General features: G+C 42.3%; 1 protein-coding gene across 1 annotated transcript in view; it reads left to right on the plus strand.

The window, feature by feature from the left end:
• LOC137762788 (carboxyl-terminal PDZ ligand of neuronal nitric oxide synthase protein-like) overlaps nucleotides 1-23,296 on the plus strand; it is a 315,104-nt gene that overhangs the window by 221,003 nt on the left and 70,805 nt on the right. The window contains 1 exon segment of the mRNA XM_068541164.1: nucleotides 1,142-1,215. Within this exon segment, the coding sequence (XP_068397265.1) occupies nucleotides 1,142-1,215 (74 nt within the window).

Consider the following 23,296-nt stretch of genomic DNA (forward strand, 5'->3'; position numbering starts at 1 on the left):
GTGAGCTCCCTGAGGTTCGTTTTAATCTCATATATCCCAGACTCGGAGCCGAAGAAGCCTGCAACCTGGATGTGGCACAGAACCCCAACAAAGCCTGCTCTCTCTCTAGCCAAAGGAGGAGGGAAGGGACGGCATAGCAAGGCAGAAAACTTCCAGCCAGACAACGCAGAAAAATGGGCTCCCCACCACCCAGGCCAGCAAAGACTGTGAGTGGGGAGCCTAGACTCCCCCCTTTGCCAGGAGTAACAAGGGGATTCCAGGCTCTCCAGCTAAGAAGAGTGCAGGGACTTTTCACCCCTGCCAGCTGGTAATGAGCCCCGTCCCCCCTTTCTCTTCCATGGGGAGCTGAGTATTTTCTTCCCCAGGGGTCCTGAACAGCATTGCCCCTGTGACAAAGGCCAGTGAAGGTGGAGCAGAGTCCGCTGTCCCTGCGCCTACGGGTGGGACCTGAGGGCACGTGGCGGCTACTTCTCCAACATGTTGGGGTGCTACTGACCTCATCAAGCATCTGGGGTCTCCAGTACTGCCCCAGAATCCTCTCCCCCCACCTTCCTCCATCCTCATGCCTGTCCTCTATCCCCAGCTGCTTAGGGATCTGTCTCCTTTGTGTTCACAGAAAGTTAGGTTCAAAACCAGACGAGTAAGTATCCTCTTATGGGTGGCTGTAAATGTACTAGTTAGCTTGCCGGGCTTGTGTTCAGCCTTCCCCCCCCCCCCCCTCTTTAAGGGAGGGAGGCTGGGGTCCACATATCATTTGCATTTGATGGCATCATTCAGTGTCTATGACCCCTTCTCCCTTTTGTTCTCCCTGCCTCTCCCGCTCCTCTGGAGTGATGTATGATCTTTTTTTTTTTTCTTGGTGATTTCTCCATGAAAGTTATGATTTAGATTGCAGTCTCCTGAGACCCCTTGGCTCCTGCCTACCCTCTGCACCCTTGAGAGACACTCTCCTAAAGCGCCTGAAGGAAACTGATCAGACCAGATACTTGACATTTTCCACTTGTCCTTTTGGAGCAATCGATTCCAGGCCTCTTAGAGGGAACAAGGCCGGAAGCAAATGCATGTGTTTGCATAAGCATTAGTAGCTCAGTGTGTGCCCTGGTTCTGTAGCTGAGGACAAGCCTAACTTATTCATTTACAGCTTCTTTTATTGCAGAAAAAGGAGTGGACGTGGGATGAGAGCAAGATGCTGGTGATGCAGGACCCTATCTACAGGTAAGAGCCCGGTCCCCAGGGTACACCTGTCCTCTCTGGGAGCCATCTGTTGGGTTGGTGGGTCCAGACAAATTAAAATAAATTTCTCCTTTTTCCCTCCTGAGACCTGTTATTTCTGTAGATGTAAGTACAAGGAGCAACTCTGCTCTCTCTTTAAGAAAGAGAGGAAAATTCTTCTCATGCTCAGTAGCACTAAGGGAACTATGAAGGGTTTCTGCTTGATGTTTAATGCAAGTCTTTTAGTTGTCACTTGAGCCCTTTTCATTTTGTGCTAGTTTTATTTTAACTGAAATTTCTTTTTTTTTTTTTTTTTACTTTTTTTTTTAAATTTAACTGAAATTTCATAATTGCATATATGTTGATAAAACTGAGAGAACTGGGTTTTCCCATTACGCTACACTTATAATTCCCCACAGTTACCTGTTCTTCCTTTCTGCCCCTTCAGAAACTGAGCATAGATAAGGGGGTTATGATCATTTGGGACAGCAGAAAGTCACAAATAAAATGCATAGAAATTGCTTTTACAATGAGACTGGTATTCCTATTCAGATTGGATGACTGCCGTTCACGTGCACTCTCTGGGCAGAGGGATACCTGACAGCAATACACACACAGAGCCAGGGCCCTCCTGGGACCCACGCAGGGCCTTGATTCATCTGTGTGTCATTCTTCTGTCCTAAATCTCCGCTGACCAAGCCCTACCCCCACCTCTTAACTCCTTCCTGTTTTCTTCACTTGGGGGGAAAGGGGTATTAGCTATTCTTTTGGGATTTGGGGGTCTAGATTTAAGCTTTGATTTTGTCTCCTCTCAAATTACTTGCCTTGGTTGCCAAAGTGAATTAAGGTTGGAACTCACCCGAGAAGTCGGCATCATGGTGGCCCTGCTGAGTCAAAGAGTAGCTGCCTGTGAAATGGAATTTCCATTCATTCAAATATGTATACATATTTAAAACACTCATCCTAGGTACTGTGCTAGGTAATTTAGTAGGTGGCGAAAATAAGTTATGGTCCCTTGTTCTCAGGAAGCTTTAGTCTAGTAGGGAAATGGAATCCTGAACAAATCATTGTGGTGCAAGACAGTGTGTCTGACAAAATGGACTTCTTTCTCTGTGTTTCTGTTGTACTTGTGTTTGTTGAAATACTTGTTATAGTTACTGCTACTTCAAAATGAATCTGTCTTTTGCCACTGGACGGTGAGGCTCTTGCCAGTGAAGAACTATGTTCAACTCACTTTTGTATTTCTAGCACCAAGCCTGTGTCTGTTCTCTATGAGGCATTTAGTAAATGTGTGATGGGTGGATGGATAAATGTATTGAATCAATATCTGAAAATTAACGTAAGTGGTATGGTGATTCACAGGAGGGAATAATCACTTTCTACTTGAGTGATAAGGAAAGGCTTTAAGAAACAAGTTGTGTCGGAACTGGGCTTGAAGGATGTGAATGGACAAACCTCTATCATTTGCACTTTGTAAAAGGAAGTGTTTCTTGGCTTTTGTGTTTTTGTTTTTATTTTTTTACAGTGGCATCATATCTATACAAAAGCGACCTCTGTGTGGGATGGTGGTCATGAACTTTAATCTTGCCTTTTCCTGGTTTGAAAGAAGGAACTTTCCCCAAAGTTTTATATCCCAAATAAGCTGTTGTTTTTATTTTTTATAACAGCTTTATTGAGGTATAATTGACATATAAAAATTGAGTATATTTCAAGTGAATAATTGGGTAAGTTTTGATATATGTGTACACTTCTAGAACCATCACCTCAGTCAGGATACTGAGCATAGGTCTCCCCCAGAAGTTTCCTTGTACCCTGTTGTAATCTTTCCCTCTCTCCCTCCCTGCTGCATCTCCCTCCTGCCCCCCAAGTCCCCAGGCAACTACTGATCTCCCTTCTGTTACTAGAGATGAGTTTGTATTTTCTTGAGTTTTGTATAAACAGAGTCATACAGTACACATATGTACAGTATACCCCCACTGTTTTTTGGCCTGGCTTCTTTCATTTAGCATACTTATTTTAAGATGCGTTCCTTGCCATTGCATATATCAGTAGCTTATCCCTTTTTATTACTAAGTTGTATCCCATTGTATGAGTATAACACAATTTGCTTAGCCATTCACATGTTGATGGACATTGTGGTGGTTTCCAGTTTTTGACTCTTACAGTGTAAACTTCTGTGACTGTTCATATACAGTCTTTGTATAGACATATGCTTCTATTTTTCTTGGGTAAATACCCAGGAGTAGAATGAATGATTATTTGTTAGGTGTACGCTGAACTTTTTTTTTTTTTTAAGTGAATTCTAAGTGATTATCTTTTTGGTTGGTGAATCTCGGAGTGATTTTTTTTTTTTTTAACATCTTTATTGGAGTATAATTGCTTTACAATGGTGTGTTAGTTTCTGCTTTATAACAAAGTGAATCAGTTATACATATACATACATCCCCATATCTCCTCCCTCTTGCATCTCCCTCCCTCCCACCCTCCCTCTCCCACCCCTCTAGGTGGTCACAAAGCACCGAGCTGATCTCCCTGTGCTGTGCGGCTGCTTCCCACCGGAGTGATTTTTAAAGTGCGTCTCTTTATTTTTTTAATTTTTATTTATTTATTTATTTGGCCACGCCCTGTGGCATGTGGGACCTTAGTTGCCTGACCAGAGATCAAACCTGCTTCCCCTGCAGTGGTAGCGTGGAGTCTTAACCACTGGGCCGCCAGGAAGGTCCCTGTTGAATTTTTTCTGAGACTGCCAAACTTTTTTTTTTTTTTTTTTTTTTTTTTACATGGATGACCACAACAAAAGCAACAATGATTGCAATTACCAAACATGAAACACACTCATACTATGTCATAATATTGACATTCAGTCCAGTAATCCTCCACTGTAACAGCTCCTTTACTTTGCAGTGAAAATTGATTTGTATATTCTTTGCCTCTGAGTCCTTGTGGGATTTTTTTTTTTTTTTAAATTCAGTCAGAAAGTCACAAAAATTATACTCATCCTCATCAGTTCACTCAGTCCCATGTAATTAATTTTTTTTTTTTTATCTTGATCTTTTGTTAGCACTTTTATGAGTTCATCAGTTTTTCATTAGAGTTCTGAAAATGCTTATTCATTCAGTTCAGCAGTACAGTCAGTTACCAGAAACCTGTACTTGTCAGAGTCTTTTCCATGAATTTCTTGAAGATGAAACCCTTTTATAGGAACATATTTGCAAAATCATCAGAGTACACCCAGAACTGTCTGTAAATGACAAAAGACTTAAAAATGACCACGGTTAAAGATTTGATGAAAGTTCATAATAATGCAGTTGACAAGAAAATTAGTTATTTCTGAGATATACATTTTAAAGTAATAACTAGGATTATTACTTATAACATTTTTTCCAAAGCGGTTGTACCGCTAGCGGTGGTTGAGAGTCCCAGCTCCTTCACATCTTCGCCAACATCTAGTATCATCAGTCTTTTTATTTTTAGCCCTGCAAATATGTGTGATGTAGTATATCATTGTGGTTTTAATTTGCGTTTTCCTAGTGAGTAATGACGTTGAGCATCTTTCCATCATATGTGCCATTTGTATATCTTTTGTGAAGCATCTGTTCAAATTTTTTAGCCCATTTTTAATTGGGGTGTTTTGTTTTCTTTTATTGAATTTTGAGGGTTCCTGATAAATTTTGGATACATGTCCTTTATCAGATATATGATTTGCAAATATTTTATCCAAGTCTGGCTTGTCTTTATCTTAATAGGGTCCTTTGCAGAAGCTCATATGATCATTTTTTAAAGTGTGTGGGTTGTGCTTTTGGTGTCATATTTAAGAAATCTTTGCTAACTCAAGGACACAAAGATTTTCTTCTGTGTTCTCTTCTGGAAGCGTTATAGTTTTAGGCTTTACGTTTAGGTGTATGATCTATTTTGATCCAATTTTTTTAATATGGTGTGAGGGATATATCAGAGTTCTTTCTGGGGGTTTTTGTTTTGTTTCAGTTTTGGGTTTTTTTGGCAAATGAATGTCCAGTTGTTCCAGCCTCATTTGTTGAAAAGATATTCTTTCTCCACTGAAGTACCTTTGTTGAAAATCAGTTATCCACATCTGTGTGGTTTATTTCAGAACTCTTTATTCTGTTCCATTTATCTAAGTGTCTGTCTTGACACCAGTACCACAGTGTCTTGATTGCTGTAGCTTAATAACAATCATTGAAATCAGGTAGTCTCATTCTTCCAACTTTGTTCTTTTTCAAAGATTTCTCCCAATTAGTATTAGTATGGTATATCTTTTTCCATTCATTTTTAAGAAGAAAAATGGTTTTTGGTGGGGAGTAGAAAACATCAAAGAAATCTTAAAGTGAATTTTTCTTTGGCCAGCCTCCACGCGGCAGACTTTCTGGTTGTAGATTTCTTGTGGATATCTTCCTAATCTATCAAAATTTAGCAACCTGTGTTTATGAACAAAGGAATGCTGTTCCAGTTTCCTCGATACTTTTCCCCCTCATGTATTAAATTGTGGGTGTTTTAGTCTCTGTATGTGTGTATTTGTATATCTATTTGCTATGGGTAGATGAAAGAGAACTTTTTTCTAAACTGTATGTGTCCCATTTTTTCATCAATAAGAACATTTATTATCATGATAATATAGTAACATTCACAAATGAGCTTTTTCCTGGGTACAATTATTTTTCTGCCCTTAAGGAACCACTCTAGTTGGATTCAGTAGCACTGCTGAAGAATACATAATTGCTGTGCCTTTGATGAAACAAAGGATTACTGCAGCGTTGATGTTAGGAAAACTCCTTTATGGTAAAACATATTCTTCCTAGTCAAAAGAAGGGACTTTGCCACAGCAGTAATGAAGTTTTTGTTTTTTATTAAGTCAGAATTTCAATTTGAACCTTTTGCATCTCTCACCTAGAATAATAGAATCATGTTTTTAAAATTGTGATGAAATATATATATATATATATATATATATATATATATATATATATATATATATATATATATATATATATATAACATAAAATTTGCCATTTTATCCCCTTTTAAGTATACAAATGAGTGGCCTTAATTACAATGACAGTGTTGTGCAACCAGCAGCACTGTTTCCAAGATGTTTTCATCACTCTAAACTTTGTACCCATTATGTACAAACTCCTTATTCCCCCTCCTTGAAGCCCATGTAACTTTTAAAATCATGAACTTTAAGAGGTTAAAGTACTGTGGTGAACGTCTAGTCCATTTTCCCCTCCATTACAGGATACCTCTATTTCTCTGAAGTATTTGCTATTATGGTCTTCTTTGTTAGGTGAAGGCAAATGTCTTTGTTTATGTAATTTTTGTCCATTTATCCTAGCTCTCTTGTCTGGAGTTACACATACATAGATCTTATTTCTCTAAAGTTTCTGAAGCCATTCCTTATTATATTTTTTCTAGACTTCCTAATTTCAAAACATCATGCTTCTTTGTAAAATATGTTGGAATTTAATACAATATCTCATGCTGTCTTACCAGTGTAAATTATAGAGACACAGTTTTACCCTCATGATATGGAGTTCTGCATTTGTTTTTCAAGAATTAGATCATACTGTATTTTTATTTGCTAAACAAACTGTGTTAGGTCCTAGGTCGTGGTGGACTTATTGTCCAGAATCCTTAGGATATTCACAGTAATTGCTTTCAATCAAGATTTTTAAATCATTCTTTATTTCTGTAGTTTTCTCTGTTTTATTTTTTAGCCTAAATACAGAACTTTACATATACCATTGTTGAATTAGATATATTTCATTTGAAGCCATTATTCATAGTTTTTGGATTCTTGTGAATCAGGGAAGCAGGCAACTATGAGTGTTATGGCATAAGGAATTTGTTACAGGATTTAGACCTACACAGTTGCGATAGGAGCTGGGAAGTAAAAGTCCAAAAACGACCAAAGAGGAGTCATGAGCCAGCCCCGGTATGTGTTAGAAGTCAAGCGTGTCCAGAATGCTAGGTGCGCTTGTGTACTAGAGTGGAATTGTGAAGGGGCACAGGCGCAAATGTCTGTGAAAGGCATTTGATGGCTCGAAGGCCCTTGATGGCTGCTGCATTTGAGTTTGCAGTGAAGCTTCTGCTGGCAGTCCTGGGTTCACTGTTGTTCAGCAGGGCTGACAGTTGTGAAGGTCAGCCAGATATGGGGCACAGAAGAGTGAAGACAAATTGCAACTCACTAGCACCTCCATGTTCATCCTTTCCTGCTTCTAACGAGTGATGACCTTCAGAGCATCATGGCTACTTCATTTCGGCCTCCTAAATCCCCCACAAATTTCTCTTGCGAGCAATCCTAAACTGCAGTTCTCCAGGGAAGCGAATGCCAAGATACACAGTTCTAGCTTAGCTGAGTTCACCCAGTATAAACCATCACAGCAGGTTCTAGTAACAGGCTATCTATCCCTCTTCGTTTTCTGTTAAGTGAAACTTCAATATTTTCATCCAAGTCACTGATAAGGCTGTTGAATAAAATGGGAAAGCTTGGAAAATGTAGACTTCATGTTTTTATTTTTCTTTATTTTCACTTCCTTAGTTAATATGCTTATTTTACCTTTTCTGGTTTAAAGGGCATGCTGATTTTTTTTAGAAGTTTAAAAATAGCACTGGAGTGGTTGTACTGTTGCAGAAGTCACTGTGCTTTTGAATTTCAGTTTCCCTGCCTTGATGTCTTCTACATTTTAGTCTTATTGGGCACTAATAGAATTAACATATTTGGGTAAAAAAGTCTCTAGGACATTTATGTTCTTCATGCTAGGGATCAGATTGTCAAACAAACAAAAATCCTTTTTTTTTTTTGTGGGGGGGGGGGTGACCAGAGGAAGTAAATTAAACAACCTGAAGTCTTCAGGAGACAGACTGGAAGTAATTCTCCAGTTTTGAGTATAAACGACCAAACCAGGTAGAGCCCCCATAGGGTTTCCAGACATTCCCCAGAAATGGCATTAATTAACATCCAAGCGGTTGGTGAGATGATTAGAAATCAGAGAAAGTGCATTCTAGTTTTGGCCCTCCACATTGAGCTATGCTTTGATTTTGAGCAAGTCACAGGTTATTCAAGGCTAACTGGGGAAGGGAGGAAAGAATGCACGGAGAGCTGATGTGCATTGCTGGTCATTGTGCTAGGCACTGAGGAAAGCAGTAATTTATCAGTCTGGGTCCAGTGGGAGACAGAACTCACACAATGATTTAAACAGGAGAAGGATTATGAAGAATGACTAAGTTGTAACAAAACAGTAACTTCAAGATGTAAAGAGCAATCTTAAGAGCCCTCTGGGGGCTTCCCTGGTGGCGCAGTGGTTGAGAATCTGCCTGCTAATGCAGGGGACGCGGGTTCGAGCCCTGGTCTGGGAAGATCCCACATGCCGCGGAGCAACTGGGCCCGTGAGCCACAACTACCGAGCCTGCGCGTCTGGAGCCTGTGCTCCGCAACAAGAGAGGCCACCATAGTGAGAGGCCCACGCACTGCGATGAAGAGTGGCCCCCGCTCGCCACAACTAGAGAAAGCCCTCGCACAGAAACGAAGACCCAACACAGCCAAAAATAAATTAAAAAAAAAAAAAAAAAAAAAAGACTCCTCTGGGGCTGAAGGAGAGTACAAAAAGGAGGACCAATTTGGGTAGGAAGACCCCTCTCCTGGGCTGGGGTTCAGATTTCATCGCGGAGGTTGTGTGTTGCAGCATCTGGGTGGCAGAGAAGCTCACTGGGTTGCCTAGGCCAGAGTGGTCCCCAGTTGCTTGGAAAATAGGAAGCAACCCTCAGGGGCTGGGTGCAGGAGAAGGGCAGCTGGTCGGTGGGCGCACGGAGGGAGTAGGGGTGTCACTGTGGATGGGAGGCTTGGGATGTCCAGGATCTTTGAGGGGAGGGCTGTAGGTAGGTGGGACTCACCCAACCACACTGGGAATGTGAGGTCACTGAAGAGCTATATTCTGGGCCACGTGGCTGGGACAGGCCACCACCAGATGTCCTGCTGATGGGCTCTACAGCAGCTGCAACCAGCAAGAGAAGCCCTTTCCTCCTGCAGTGTCCTTCCATTATACAGAGAAATTCGAATAGCCCGCTTACTGTAAAGGAGTGAGTACATAAAAGAATTCTGCCCATTATCACAGAGCATGTATTGAAAGGGCAAGAAATTGATAACTGGTACAAGTGGTGAGCAAGACATAGTTCCTACCCTTAAATCTATAGTCAGATGAGATTTGACGTATGTTTTCCTCAATCCTAACAACAACTCCAAGGGGTAGAATCTGTCATTCCCATTCTTAAGATGGAGAAATTAAACTTCAGAGACATTAGATAACTTTTCCATGACCACATAACTAGTAAATGTTTGGAGAACTGCCTGCCTCCTGAACTTTCGTCTTTTCTGTTTTACTACTCCACTCAGTGTCGTCCGCCTCTCAAGACAAACCCACTCATTTATTTGCCTTCATATTATTGTTTTTATAATTTCAAACTGATATATCACAATTCAGGACGTTTTGAAGGACCCCAAAAACTAGATTTTAAGGTGAATGAAATGTTTTCTCTCCTGGGGATTGATAAACCTACTGTGTGATACTTGGTAATTTCTTGGGTAGTCAAGCACCCCATGTAGTATGTTTAACTTAGTTCACAGTCAAGAGTTTAAATGATCAAGCCAGACAAAATTAAGGAAACATGAGTATCCTCAGATTTAGGAAGCATATCAAATTACAAACAAGGTAAAGAAAAAGAAATTCTTTTTTTTTTTTTTTTAAGAAATTGATTCTTAAACTCTAGACTCATAGTAATGAAACTACAGAGTATGGAAGACAACGATTTTAAAAACAATCTGGAGGGGAAAAATATACTGTCTACAAAGGAACACAGGCTAATAGCAAAAATGAAAGACAAAACATAGTGAATTATCTTTAAGAACATGGTGCGTCAGGTTAAGTGCTGAAGCTTAGAGAGTACTCCTTTAATACTTTCATATTATGACAGTAAGGTAGAAAAAATCCTAGACAGCATTTCTGAAGACGTTTTAAATGGAATTAGTTACTATCCTAACTTAGGATATATAGATAGAATTACATAATTAGAAGATAGACTATATAGTAATTGGTTACTGTGTTGTTCTGTGGAGCCAAAAAAGCTCTTTCAGAATTCTTTAAGATGACTTTCCAAAATCCATGTTGTTCCTCCAAAATCCAAGAGAGACCTCCCAGATACAGACGATCCTATTTTATGAGCTCCCTTCTTTCAAACCTCCACACACCCAAGTCCCCAACTCAAACCCTGGCATGTGTTCCCTTCACTCCATTGTCACTGGATTATGGAGGGGGGCCGAGGTATGAAGGGTCCTGAAGGATCAGGGAAGGATGAGCAGACTTGGAGCTGGAGCCAGTTCTCTGCTTCTGTTACATGCGTGTCTCATTTGTTCTTTCTGTGATCTACAAGGGACAGGGTGATTGTCTCCATCTTCCCATATTATTTTTCTAAGGATGAGTGTCTGCTCCTCCTTCAGCCTCCCAGTGTGTGAGTTTCTTGAAGGGCCTCTACTAAACGGGGAAAACTGATAACCAGGAATCTGGAAGCAGCCCTGCCTATCGATCTCTATCTAAGTTCTTTTCGTATCATTTCTGGGCCAGCCCATCTGAAGGCTATGAGTGTCCATTGCTCTCGTCGTGAAGGATGTTTCAGGTAGAGTTGATGTTTTTATTCCCTCTAGCTCCAGAACCTTTCACAGACAGTGTCTTTTTATAGATATGCATGAGTAGGAATTACTCACCCAATTTTATGCATGGAGAAGCTTATGAACTAAGAAGGGGAAGGAAAATCATTCATGCTCTCTGGCTTCACTTAGTTCCCCAGGGCTGCTCTGCAATCCGTTATTTGTCCCTGATAGAAATTCCACTTGCTGAAGTGCCAAGACCGTTTCCACCTGTCAGCTCTGTTGGTACATCTTCACTCTCCTTAGGCGACCCCCATCTTCTGGGAGGTTCCTCAGGTTTCCTCCTCTTCTTCAAACATCTTTGTGTCATTGCCCTCTGTCGCTCTGTCCCCTGCCTCTCTGCGTTTTAGACCCATCTTCGCTTGTTTCTTCAGCACCGTGAGCATTCCTACCCTTCCCCCAACCACTCCACGTCTCACTTTCCCTGGGCTCGCCCTCTTTCCCTAGCAATGTGTTCCTCTCTCTCCTGTCCTGAAGTAACCTCCCTCAGCCCTGATAACCCCATTCAAGGGCACATCTTTTGTCAACCCTCGGCTTCCTCCCAGAGCACTGAGCGTGTCCTCACCAGTGCCCACCATCCTGTGGTTCCTTGTAGTCGACACTGATTTCCATCACTTGGTAGAAATTACTCCCTCCAAGTTTATTGTCTGTGCTCTCCACATCTCCAGATACAGCAGCGTTTCCTAGGTTCTTCTGCAATGCCACCTCTCCTTCTCCTCTTGTTTCATTTTTCTCTGCCTCCTTCTCTTTTGTTTGCTTTCAAACCTACGTAGTTATATGCATTTTTTATCTTTCACCATTCTTTATCTTTCCTTAAAAGCAAGTTCTGCACTTTAATCTTTATAGGCTGATAAAGTCCCTTGTGCTTGGGAAGGCCCAGTAAACACCTAGGATAGACTGTGAGTCTCCAGCAAAGGATTGCAGACCCATAATTCATCCTCTGGCTTTGTGTCCCATGCTCATGTTAGCAGACGCATCCAAGACTTTCTTTTCCTCTCTCCTTCCTCCTTGTCTTTGATCTCTTCCCTTCATCATATGCACTGTGTAGAAAGCATCAGGAATGCAGAGACAGGTAAGGCGTAGCTCACCTCCTGAGGGCTCACCTCCTCAGGGTCCTCACAGTGACCCCTCCTTTCTAGGACAGTTTTCAGGTAAGGCTCAGGGGAATATGCCTGAGGTGTGAGCTTTAAAATGACCAAAATAATACATGTTTGTTACTAAAAATAAAGTCGTGACAGAGTTTTATAAAGGAAAAAGTCAAATGCCCTTCCTTCAACATCTGTTCCTTCTAGTACCACTCTGTATGCAAATATAGGCACTCAGATGTTTTTTCAAAATCTGATATTCTGTGTATAGTTCTACCATGAGCCTGTTTTCCTCTCAGTAATGTATCAAGGACTTGCTTCCACATCCGTACTTACAGTCTTCCCATGAGGGCTTTGACTCAGAGTTCCAAAGTGAAAGTGATGTTTTAGGGCAACCAGTGTGGCATGGAATGCAATGCACCCTAGATGTGAAGAGACTCGTGTCAGGGAGGTGAACAAGGGAAAGATTGCCCAGTAATCTGAGGATAATGGGAAGAGTGTCCATATAAAGGGATGTCGTATAAAGACAGCATAGAAAGGGGTCAGTCTGTGAGCTATTGTAACCTTGGGTCATTCAGACTGAATGACAGTCTGAATATAGAGAGTAAATAAGGGAGAATTCTCTTTCTTGAGGAGTGGGGGGAGAAAAAAAAATCCCAGTGACTTCAGCTTGAATCTTTGGTAGTTTTATATCTGCTCTCTGCCTCTGGTGGATCCTGCTTGATTATTAAATTCAGTCATGACAAAAGGGTGGAAGTTTTTGTCATGGTAACACTTAAGCCTAAGCTCCACGAAAGCAGAGACCACACCTGTTTTGTGCACTACTGTATCCCTACTGCCTGGGAGGATCCTTACTACATAGTAGGTGCTCAATAAAGACTGCATGTCAAAGCTAGGGCAGGCTTGATTCACTTGTTTGCTGCACTAAAACGTTCATTTCAAAAAGGCTTTTAAGCCTACTTATCCTCCTGGCGGCCTTATTCTCTGCCCTTCTTGATGGCCGAAAGCACAGCCCAAATGAGGCATGAAGCCAGCCAGAGAATGAATACATGTGCACAGCAGAAAACTGAAAACGGCCACTGGCATGATCAAAGTTAAACGTCTGGATCAGTCTCTCTATGCCAGGCCTTAGAGGGCATCTTTTACACTAATAATGATGGAAAATTCAATTAGGCCAAGTTTAGAAAACTTCACATAATTAAACACTGTCTAGCAGGGAGGGAATTTCTCTGTGGAGGAAGAACCAGGGGAACAGGGAAACCAGGCCTGGTCCCAGTTCTATTACTAAATGCCTGGTTTCATATTCCATTACTCTGTGCTTCCTGTTCTCCTTGAATACATAAAGAGAATCAATTTAGAGTTTCTGCAACGCATTGAAGAGTCTCAGATGGGAAAGTATGTGCAGTGTATCAATAAAACCAGCACTTCTCCCCTTGACTTCTCTTCTTGCTACCAAGTAGGCACTTGCCTGGGTGTCCATTGGATGGTCTTGACCTTTTATGGGACACAGACACCTTTGAGAATATGGTGAGAACTGGATTCTCTGCCTAGAAAAATTAATTCTTGTATATACTTGCAAAATTTTGATTTTTCTGTCAATTCATGGACCCTATAGTCCTGAGGTTTATCGATTCCAAGGTGTAAGACCCCCTGGTGCCAATAAGCATTATAAGCCTCTTTGAATATTTCGCATCTCAAGCTAGGAAAGTTTATAATTGGTAGTCCTACTGTGGGAGGAAAAGTAAACAAACCAGTTTAACTTTCTTAGTAATTTAATGCTTGAATGATTGATAGATTTTACTTTCGTTTCCCAGGAGGTATTTGCATGTTGTTAGAGGAGTCGTCTTATTCAAAACAAACTCATCTTGTGTTGGTGGGTTTCAGATCATGTAAGGGGAAAGGATTTGTGTAAGAGGAGACCTTATGATGCCCTGAGTGTCCTGGATTTATATGGATATGGGGAAGTTGGCATAGGGTCCATGTTTCACACTAGTGTGTAAGGATTATTGTGTGACCAACCTCAACACCAAAAGCCGGTAAAGAAAGATTGCTCTTGATTCGGAGCTGTAACCCCTGTCTACTAGCCCTTAATGTTAACAGATAGTCTCTAGGATTGTTGTAGGACAGTATCATAGCTCATCCCACAGCGGCAGCTGGGCATTCTGCACTACACACCAGGCTAGATGCTGTGTGGCAGTGCCCTGTCCGCCAGCCTGGCTGGGGAGCCCTCTGTGGGCCCCTCCTTGTGTCTTGGCACAGTTTGGAGGAAGGGTGGTGGCGTCCCACCTCTAAGAGTATAGCCATTGTGAGCCTGGTCTTCCTTTCTGGTAGCACAGACCTCAAACTGTGGAGGTGAGGCTGACTGGGAGGTCCAGAGGATAATGCATGGAATTCAGGAAATTTGCAATGAGAAAAGCTAAACTGTCTGCAAGTCCCCACATCCTTTATCAGGAGACTCTGAGAAGCACTTATTGAGGAGTTGCAGCCTTTCCTAGTTGCTGGTGGCAGTCATGATCAAATCATGATTAACTGAGTTCTCTGTGTTTTGTTTAACATTTCTGCCTGTCAAGTTCTTATTCATCTTTCAAGGTTTATTTTAAATACACGTCCACCAGGAATTCTTTCCTGATTTCATACTCACTCCCACAGTGGGGATGTAATTTCTGTTTCTCCTTTGGACCCCAAGGCTATATAGCTCATCCTTGTACTGTAGTCATTTGTTTACCTGTCTTGTATTTTTTAGTAGGAGCTACATCTTATTCATCTTTATGTCTCCTTGACAACTGCCTTGTACATAATTGTGCTCAAATCATATTTGTTAAATCAAATTGATTTCTCAAATCTTTATGAAATTCCCAGGAAGTGGGTACACTCATTCTGTAGACCTTTATCCAGGATTGGATGGATGGATGGATGGATGGATGGATGGACAGACGAACTAACCAACCTGCAAACATTTGTTGAGCCCTGAATGTGACTCATATGTAAAGATATTTGGGGAAGGTGACAAAAAATATTAACATTAGAACTTCAGAACATGTGTTCTAATAGGAGATAATGAACAGCACACAAATGACTATTGAAAAGGCAGCACTGCAGTTGAGAACACTGAGAAATGAGCAGTCAAGAGGCCTTGTTCAGCTTTGCTCCGGGAGAGAACCCAGCATCTCTTCATGCTGTGGGATTAACCACAAAGCAAGGCTGCCTTTGAAAATATACCTGCTCCCTCCTCAAGTTGGCCAAGGATGCCGGCCCCCGTCCTCTCTTATTGCTGTGCATTAGGTCTTGGCTTGAGGGGTTGATGGTCTTTTTTTGATTATCTTGGTCTTTGACTTTCTCTCTTGTCCAGTTTGTCTTGTAACTATCAGAGGGTGGATGGGAGAAATGAAACCATAATAAACAGTAAATGTGTTCATCTTGTTTTTAATAATGGCCCCAGTAAAAGGTTTTTTGGAGGGGAAGAGCCTCAGAAGGGCAACCCCTGATGGTCGTGATCTGCACATGGGCTCGTTTTCCCTCATTGTCTCCTATTGGCACATAATCAGTTGTTGAAGATGGCATTGACGGCTGGAGGTGGTGAGGTATTGCTGGTGCATTTCCTTCCAAAGTTGGAGTGGCCATGCCAGCAGCAGGCCAGCAGTCAGATCTACCTATCCCTACTCCCAAAACACTAATAACGAAAGAAAAAATATGTATGTGTGTGTGCATGTGTGTACGCACACGTGTATATATACACGTGCGTGTAATACACATGCACACACATCTGTTTTTATGTGTGTGTATATGTGTGTTAAAAAGTATTTCTTTTATCAAAAGAGCTAAACCCAAATCCCTCCCAACTGCCTTTGTTCACTGATGGGAAGGACAAAGCCCTAAGGAAACAATTAAGCCTGTCAGATGCCTTAGCTGATGAAGAGGAATTTGACAGGCTAAATGTAAGATTGAAACTGCAAGTGCTCATAAACTGGGTCCCCAGAGAGCTTTTAGTGTCCCTGGCCAGGCCTGCCTCCTCACCTCCCCACCCCATGTATTTACATGAGCCTCGTCTTTCAGGCCATCAGAGTCAGGATGAATTCATGCATATCTCCTAAGAAGACTGCAGCAAAAATATTTCTGATTGCACATGCTTTCCTTTTGATCCAGTCTCTTTCTGGGAGTCATCCTCACCCTGAGGAAAGGGAAGTAAGTAATGGACAATAAAATGCAGGTCTGTTGCAGGTAAAACAGCCTCTGCTTTTAATCAGAGATCAGTTACACTGATCTCTTGCCTCAGCCAGTCTCGTTCCTCCTGCTTGCACATCAAGCTCAGCTGTCTGCCAGGGAAAGGCTTAGCTGCTTCAGAAAGGCCACCGCAGTGCTCTCTAGGAAGGCGGGAGGGAGCCAAGCCAGGGGTCGACGGCCCCCTGTGCAGCAGGTTCACAGTCGGTGCCCTCTTGACCCAGAGGAAGCACTGCTGCCTCTTTTCCGAGGTGAGCTTCCCCAGTTGGACCCGGTCTTCTGCTGTCTCTGTTTCTTGAGCCATCATTTTCTCTGTATTTCCCCTCAACCTGGAGGCTATTTCTGTTTTGTTCCTTTTTTAGCCTATAAATAGGCTCAGGTTTCACCATCCTAAAAAGAAATTATCCTCCCGCAGCCTACCATGGTATCTTGCTCTTTCACTGCTAGGCTTTTTGGAATGATTGCATTTGCTGTATATACTTCCAAAACCCCCCACTCATTTTTTCATCTCATTATAATTGGGCTTCCTGTGCTCCCTGTGGAGACTGCCCTTGCTGAGTTCACCAGGGATGCCTTAGTTACGAAGTCTCTGGCTCACTGTCTGGCCTCATCCCATTCATTCTCTCTGAAGCACTTAGTGCTGTGGACCGTGGAGTCTCTCTCCTCCCTCAGCTTCCATGGTGGTTTTCTCTTGTTCCTCCTCTGCTCTCCTGGTCTTTTCCTGCTCTATTTTTTTTTTTTTTTTTTTTTTGCTGACTCTCCCTGTTCTGTGCTCCATTTAAATGGATACTGTTAATGGGATTCTCTCAGTGACCCCTTCTCTTCTCGTTCTACTTCTTCTCAGGGTATCTCATATTTCCCATGGCTTCAGCCACCCTCTAAGTCCTGATGACTCGTACGTCTTGCCTCTCTCCTCGATCCCTTGTTTCCAGTTGTCTCATAGGCAAGTTCGCCTGAGTGCTTTGGTGGCTCCTCAGAGCTGACATGTTTAGAACCACATTCCTCTTCTTCCTTCCCTGTCCCCTCAACTTTTTCCTGTTTCTGTGCCCCTTGACCTAGTTAATGTTTAGTCAACTCACCAAGTCACCCAAGTTACACAACTCGGAGTCTTCCTCTTCCTTATTCTCACATCCAGAGAAAAGACTCTTGAATCTATGTGCTACCTATGATCATGGCCGGTGCCTTAATTAGGCCTTCAGCTTTTCTTGCCTGGACTCAGGTTGACCGGTCTGGCTGCACGCTCTGTGCACTGCGTAACTCCAGGGTGTGTCGGTCACCCTGCCCTGTGCTTGGCACCTGGTTTACCCGAACGCTAATTCTCACGACGGCTCCCGTGTTTGCAGATGGCAAAACTATGACTTGAGGATTAAAAGACTCACCCAGTGTCTCACAATTGTAAGCAGCAGAGCAGGGATTTGAGTCCAGCTCTTCTGACTGGCAAGCCCTGGGTCCAGATTCTTCCTCTTCCCCCAGACATTCCGTATTGCAGTAACCTCTTTATTGGCCTCCCTTCTTCTGCTCCTGTCCTCCTCCAAGATACCCTTCACACCACCATTATTACCAACTACATCATTCCCCTGCTCAGACCCGCCCCCCATCGGTACCCTGAGCCCCCAAGGTGAAATCCGCTCCCCAGCAGGCCCTGACCTCCCTCTGTTCCCATCTCCTGCCACTCCCTCAGCATGTCCCATGTCCCTGTGCCCAAGCAAACTGCTGTTTTGTGACTCCTCGCCTTTCTATGTGCAGTTTCCCTTGCAAGGAACGTTCTTCCCTCTCCTGTCTCTGTGATGCAGAGCTTTCTTTGTTCCTTCCTCCAGATCTGCTCTCTGCAGTGCTAGGTGCCCAGGGAGGCTGGCCTGTGTGTACTGCATCAGCAGCCTTCTTTACTGTCATGAGAGTTCCTGCCAGGTGGCACACAGTTCTTTCTCTCTCCGGGTTCTGATGACCTCTCACTGCCCTGCCCCCTCAAGCCTTGGGGTGCTGAGAGCTCCCAGGGATACTGTAGTATCCTCTGGGGTTTCCCTGCACTCTGCCCTCATCTTTGTAACAGTCTCTTATTAAACTCTCCTCAGATGACTCAAATTATCTGATTCTTGCCAGGACCCGGACTGATCAGTTCCCCACGCCACAGTCCCTGCCACCTCCCACATAGTCTTCAAGACGTCACTCAGGCAGCAGCTCCCCTCCCTGTGCCTTTCCTGGCTCACAGGCCATTGGCTGCATGCTCCTCCAGGACCATGTCCATAGTGCTCTGTTGCACTGTCTCGCTCTTGTCTCACTCCATCAGCACACTCTGAGCTCCTCAAGGACAGGCTCTGAAACTGCTCAGCTCTGTGTCCCAAGAGAATCTGATGTGGGGTGGGGGAGGGTGTGGATACAGAGCAAGACGTGCATTTCTTAGAATAAAGGTTATGCCGAACCACCCCAGAGGCACTGTAATCCCTCAGCAACTGCTCTTGGGTGGTGGGGAGACAGACAGTAAGAGAACTTCTGGCATACAGCAAACAAACAAAACCCTGGCTGCCTCAGGCCTCCCAACTCACCCCTTTCCCAGACCTATAAAATAAAAACAGAAGACTGTTAAAGGGTGATTGGAAACCTTCCGAGACTGAACCAGGAAGAAATAGAAAATACAAACAGACCAATTGCAAGCACTGAAATTGAGACTGTGATTAAAAATCTTCCAACAAACAAAAGCCCAGGACCAGATGGCTTCACAGGCGAATTCTATCAAACATTTAGAGAAGAGCTAACACCTATCCTTCTCAAACTCTTCCAAAATATAGCAGAGGGAGGAACACTCCCAAACTCATTCTATGAGGCCACCATCACGCTGATACCAAAACCAGACAAAGATGTCACAAAGAAAGAAAACGACAGGCCAATATCACTGATACACATAGATGCAAAAATCCTCAACAAAATACCAGCAAACAGAATCCAACAGCTCATTAAAAGGATCATACACCACGATCAAGTGGGGTTTATCCCAGGCATGCAAGGGTTCTTCAGTATATGCAAATCAATCAATGTGATAAACCATATTAACAAATAGAAGGAGAAAAACCATATGATCATGTCAATAGATGTAGAAAAAGCTTCTGACAAAATTCAACACCCATTTATGATAAAAACCCTCCAGAATGTAGGCACAGAGGGAACTTATCTCAATATAATAAAGGGCATATATCACAAACCCACAGCCAACATCGTTCTCAATGGTGAAAAACTGAAACCATTTCCTCTAAAATCAGGAACAAGACAAGGTTGTCCACTCTTACCACTATTATTCAACATAGTTCTGGAAGTTTTAGCCACAGCAATCAGAGAAGAAAAGGAAATAAAAGGAATCCAAGTCGGAAAAGAAGAAGTAAAGCTGTCACTGTTTGCAGATGACATGATACTATACATAGAGAATCCTAAAGATGCTACCAGAAAACTACTAGAGCTAATCAATGAATTTGGTAAAGTAGCAGGATACAGAATTAATGCACAGAAATCTCTTGCATTCCTATACACTAACAACGAAAGATCAGAAAGAGAAATTAAGGAAACACTCCCATTTACCACTGCAACAAAGAATAAAATAACAAGGAATAAACCTACCTAAGGAGACAAAAGACCTGTATGCAGAAAACTATAAGACACTGATGAAAGAAATTAAAGATGATGCAAACAGATGGAGAGATATACCATGTTCTTGGATTGGAAGAATCAACATTGTGAAAATGACTATACTACCTAAAGCAATCTACAGATTAAGTGCACTCCTTATCAAATTACCAATGGCATTTTTCACAGAACTAGAACAAAAAATTTCACAATTTGGATGGAAACACAAAAGACCCCGAATAGCCAAAGCAATCTTGAGAAAGAAAAACGGAGCTGGAGGAATCAGGCTCCCGGACTTCAGGCTGTACTACAAAGCTACAGTAATCAAGACAGTATGGTACTGGCACAAAAACAGAAATATATACATCAATGGAACAGGATAGAAAGCCCAGAGATAAACCCACGCACATATGGTCACCTTATTTTTAATAAAGGAGGCAAGAATATACAATGGAGAAAAGACAGCCTCTTCAATAAGTGGTGCTGGGAAAACTGTACAGCTACATGTAGAAGAATGAAATTAGAACACTCCCTAACACCATACACAAAAATAAACTCCAAATGGATTAAAGACCTAACTGTAAGGCCAGAGGCTATCAAACTCTTAGAGGAAAACGTAGGCAGAACAGTCTATGACATAAATCACACAAGATCCTTTTTGACCCACCTCCTAGAGAAATGGAAATAAAAACAAAAATAAACAAATGAGACCTAATGAAACTTAAAAGCTTTTGCACAGCAAAGGAAACCATAAGACGAAAAGACAACGCCCAGAATGGGAGAAAATACTTACAAATGAAGCAACTGACAAAAGATCAATCTCCAAACTTTACAAGCATTTCATGCAGCTCAATATCAAAAAAAAACAACCCAATCCAAAAATAGGCAGAAGACCTAAATAGACATTTCTCCAAAGAAGATATACAGATTGCCAGCAAAGACATGAAAGGATGCTCAACATCACTAATCATTAGAGAAATGCAAATCAAAACTACAATGAGGTATCACCTCACACCAGTCAGAATGGCCATCATCAAAAAATCTACAAACAGTAAATGCTGGAGAGGGTGCGGTGGAAAGGGAACCCTCTTGCACTGTTGGTGGGAATATAAATTGATACAGCCACAATGGAGGTTCCTCAAAAAACTGAAGATAGAACAACCATATGACCCAGCAATCCCACTACTGGGTATATACCCTGAGTAAATCATAATTCAAAAAGAGTCATGTACCACAGTGTTCATTGCAGCTCTATTTACAATAGCCAGTAGCCAGGACATGGAAGCAACCTAAGTGTCAATCAACAGATGAATGGATAAAGAAGATGTGGCACATATATACAATGGAATATTACTCAGCCGTGAAAAGAAACGAAATTGAGTTATTTGTAGTGAGGTGGATGGAGTTAGAGTCTGTCATACAGAGTGAAGTAAGTCAGAAAGGGAAAAACAAATACCGTATGCTAACACCTATAATATGGAATCTAAAAAAAAAAAAAAAATGGTTCTGAAGAACTTAGGGGCAGGACAGGAATAAGGACGCACACGTAGAGAATGGACTTGAGGACACAGGGAGGGGGAAGGGTAAGCTGGGATGAAGTGAGAGAGTGGCCTGGACTTACATATACTACCAAGTGTAAAATAGATAGCTAGTGGGAAGCAGCCGTGTAGCACAGGGAGATCAGCTCGGTGCCTTGTCACCCCCTAGAGAGGTGGGATAGGGAGAGTGGTCTGTTTTAAAACATAGTGAATTAGCTATACATTTACATATATCCCCATATCTCCTCCCTCTTGCGGCTCCCTCCCACCCTCCCTATCCCAACCCCTGTCAGTGGTCACAAAGCACTGAACTGATCTCCCTTTAACACACCATTGTAAAGCAGTTATACTCCAATAAAGATGTTAAAAAAAAAAAAGAGGTGATTGGAAGTTGAAATGAGATCAAATATGAATCAGTTCCTTTTTTCATTTTTTTCTAAGATATGTTAGTGGCCTAGAAGTAAAGGTACGTGGTCCTTTATAGTCTAAAAAAAAGGAAAAAACTAGATTATGATAGAGAGGGAGTTGTCCTAGGATAAATCAGAATGGTTCAGCCATTGTCCTGGGGGCATATGTGAGAATTAGCCTTGTTGATACCTGGAGTAAACGCCTGCCCTGAGCTCCCTGGCTTGTTCTCTTAATCTCAGGTCCTGGGAGGAAGTGCCTTCAGGTGAGCTGTGATTCAGACCTCCTCTGATGTAGCATCAGGCAAGCAGGTCAGAGCAATCAGAGAAAGAAAACTACTAGGAAAGAAGAGTACGTGGCCATGCCAGCCAGGCCCAGTCAGGCATGCTCCAGGCCCCGGGTGGGGAGGGAGTGGATGCCCTCTCTTCGTTTCCTGTCATGGCACACAAGGCTCCCCATGTGTTGAGCAAGTGGCCTGAGTGTCACTTAGTCTTTGGAAAGACTTAAGATGTTCCTATGACATTTATCATATTCCTGGGTTGGTTTATTTGAAGAAACTTGTATGGAAGGTGGGCCATCAGGGAGAGCAAAGCAATCAAGCACCACTCACTCAAGTGTCCAGTGAAAATCTTACCCACATGAGAATGAATTTGTTTTGGCCATAGAGTGTCTATAAAGGCATCCAGGGCTTGGAAAAATACCTGGAATAAGGAAATTCAGGCTTCCTAGGTGGCATAAAGGTACCATAGCACTGACTTCTAGCTAGATGTAGAGATAACAATAGTAATAATAATCTAATATTTGAATGATTTTTGACAGTTATTAATCAGCTAAGCAGATAATACAGATGTGGAGGACTTGGTTAAGATGGCCAGGGTTCAAATTCTGTCTCAGAGACTGCAGTGGGCCAAATTGTGTCCCTCAAAAAAGATATGCTGAAGTCCTAACCCCTGATACCTATGAATGTGACTTTATTTGGCAAAAGGACTTTGCTGATGTAATTGAGTTAAGATGAGGTCATAACTGATTAGAGTGAGCCCTAAGTCTAATGATTGGTGTTCTTATAAGAAGAGGGAAATTTGGAGACAGAAACATAGAGGGGAGACACAAGGAAGAAGGCCGTGTGAAGATGGAGACAGCAGATTGGAGTGATGCAACGAAAAGCCAAAGCATAACAAGGATTGCCGGCAACCACCAGACGCCAGGAGAGACGCGTGGACTGGATTCTCCCTCAGAGCCTCTCAAAGGAACTAACGTTGCCAATATCTTGATTTCTGGCTTCTGGAACTCTGAGAGGTTAAATTTCTGTTGTTTTAAATTATCACTTTGTGATAATTTGTTACGGCAGCCCTGGGAAACTAATACAGATACCTACTAGCTGTGTGACCTTGAGAATGTTAACTAACCCCTCTCAGTTTCCTCATCTATAAAATGAGGATAGTAGTAGTACCCACCTCATAAGTTTGTGAGGATTAAATGAGTTTTTATGTGTAGTGTGATTTGAGCAGTGCCTG

The sequence above is a fragment of the Eschrichtius robustus genome, chromosome 3 (genome assembly GCF_028021215.1).
Source record: "Eschrichtius robustus isolate mEscRob2 chromosome 3, mEscRob2.pri, whole genome shotgun sequence".
NCBI lineage: Eukaryota > Metazoa > Chordata > Mammalia > Artiodactyla > Eschrichtiidae > Eschrichtius > Eschrichtius robustus.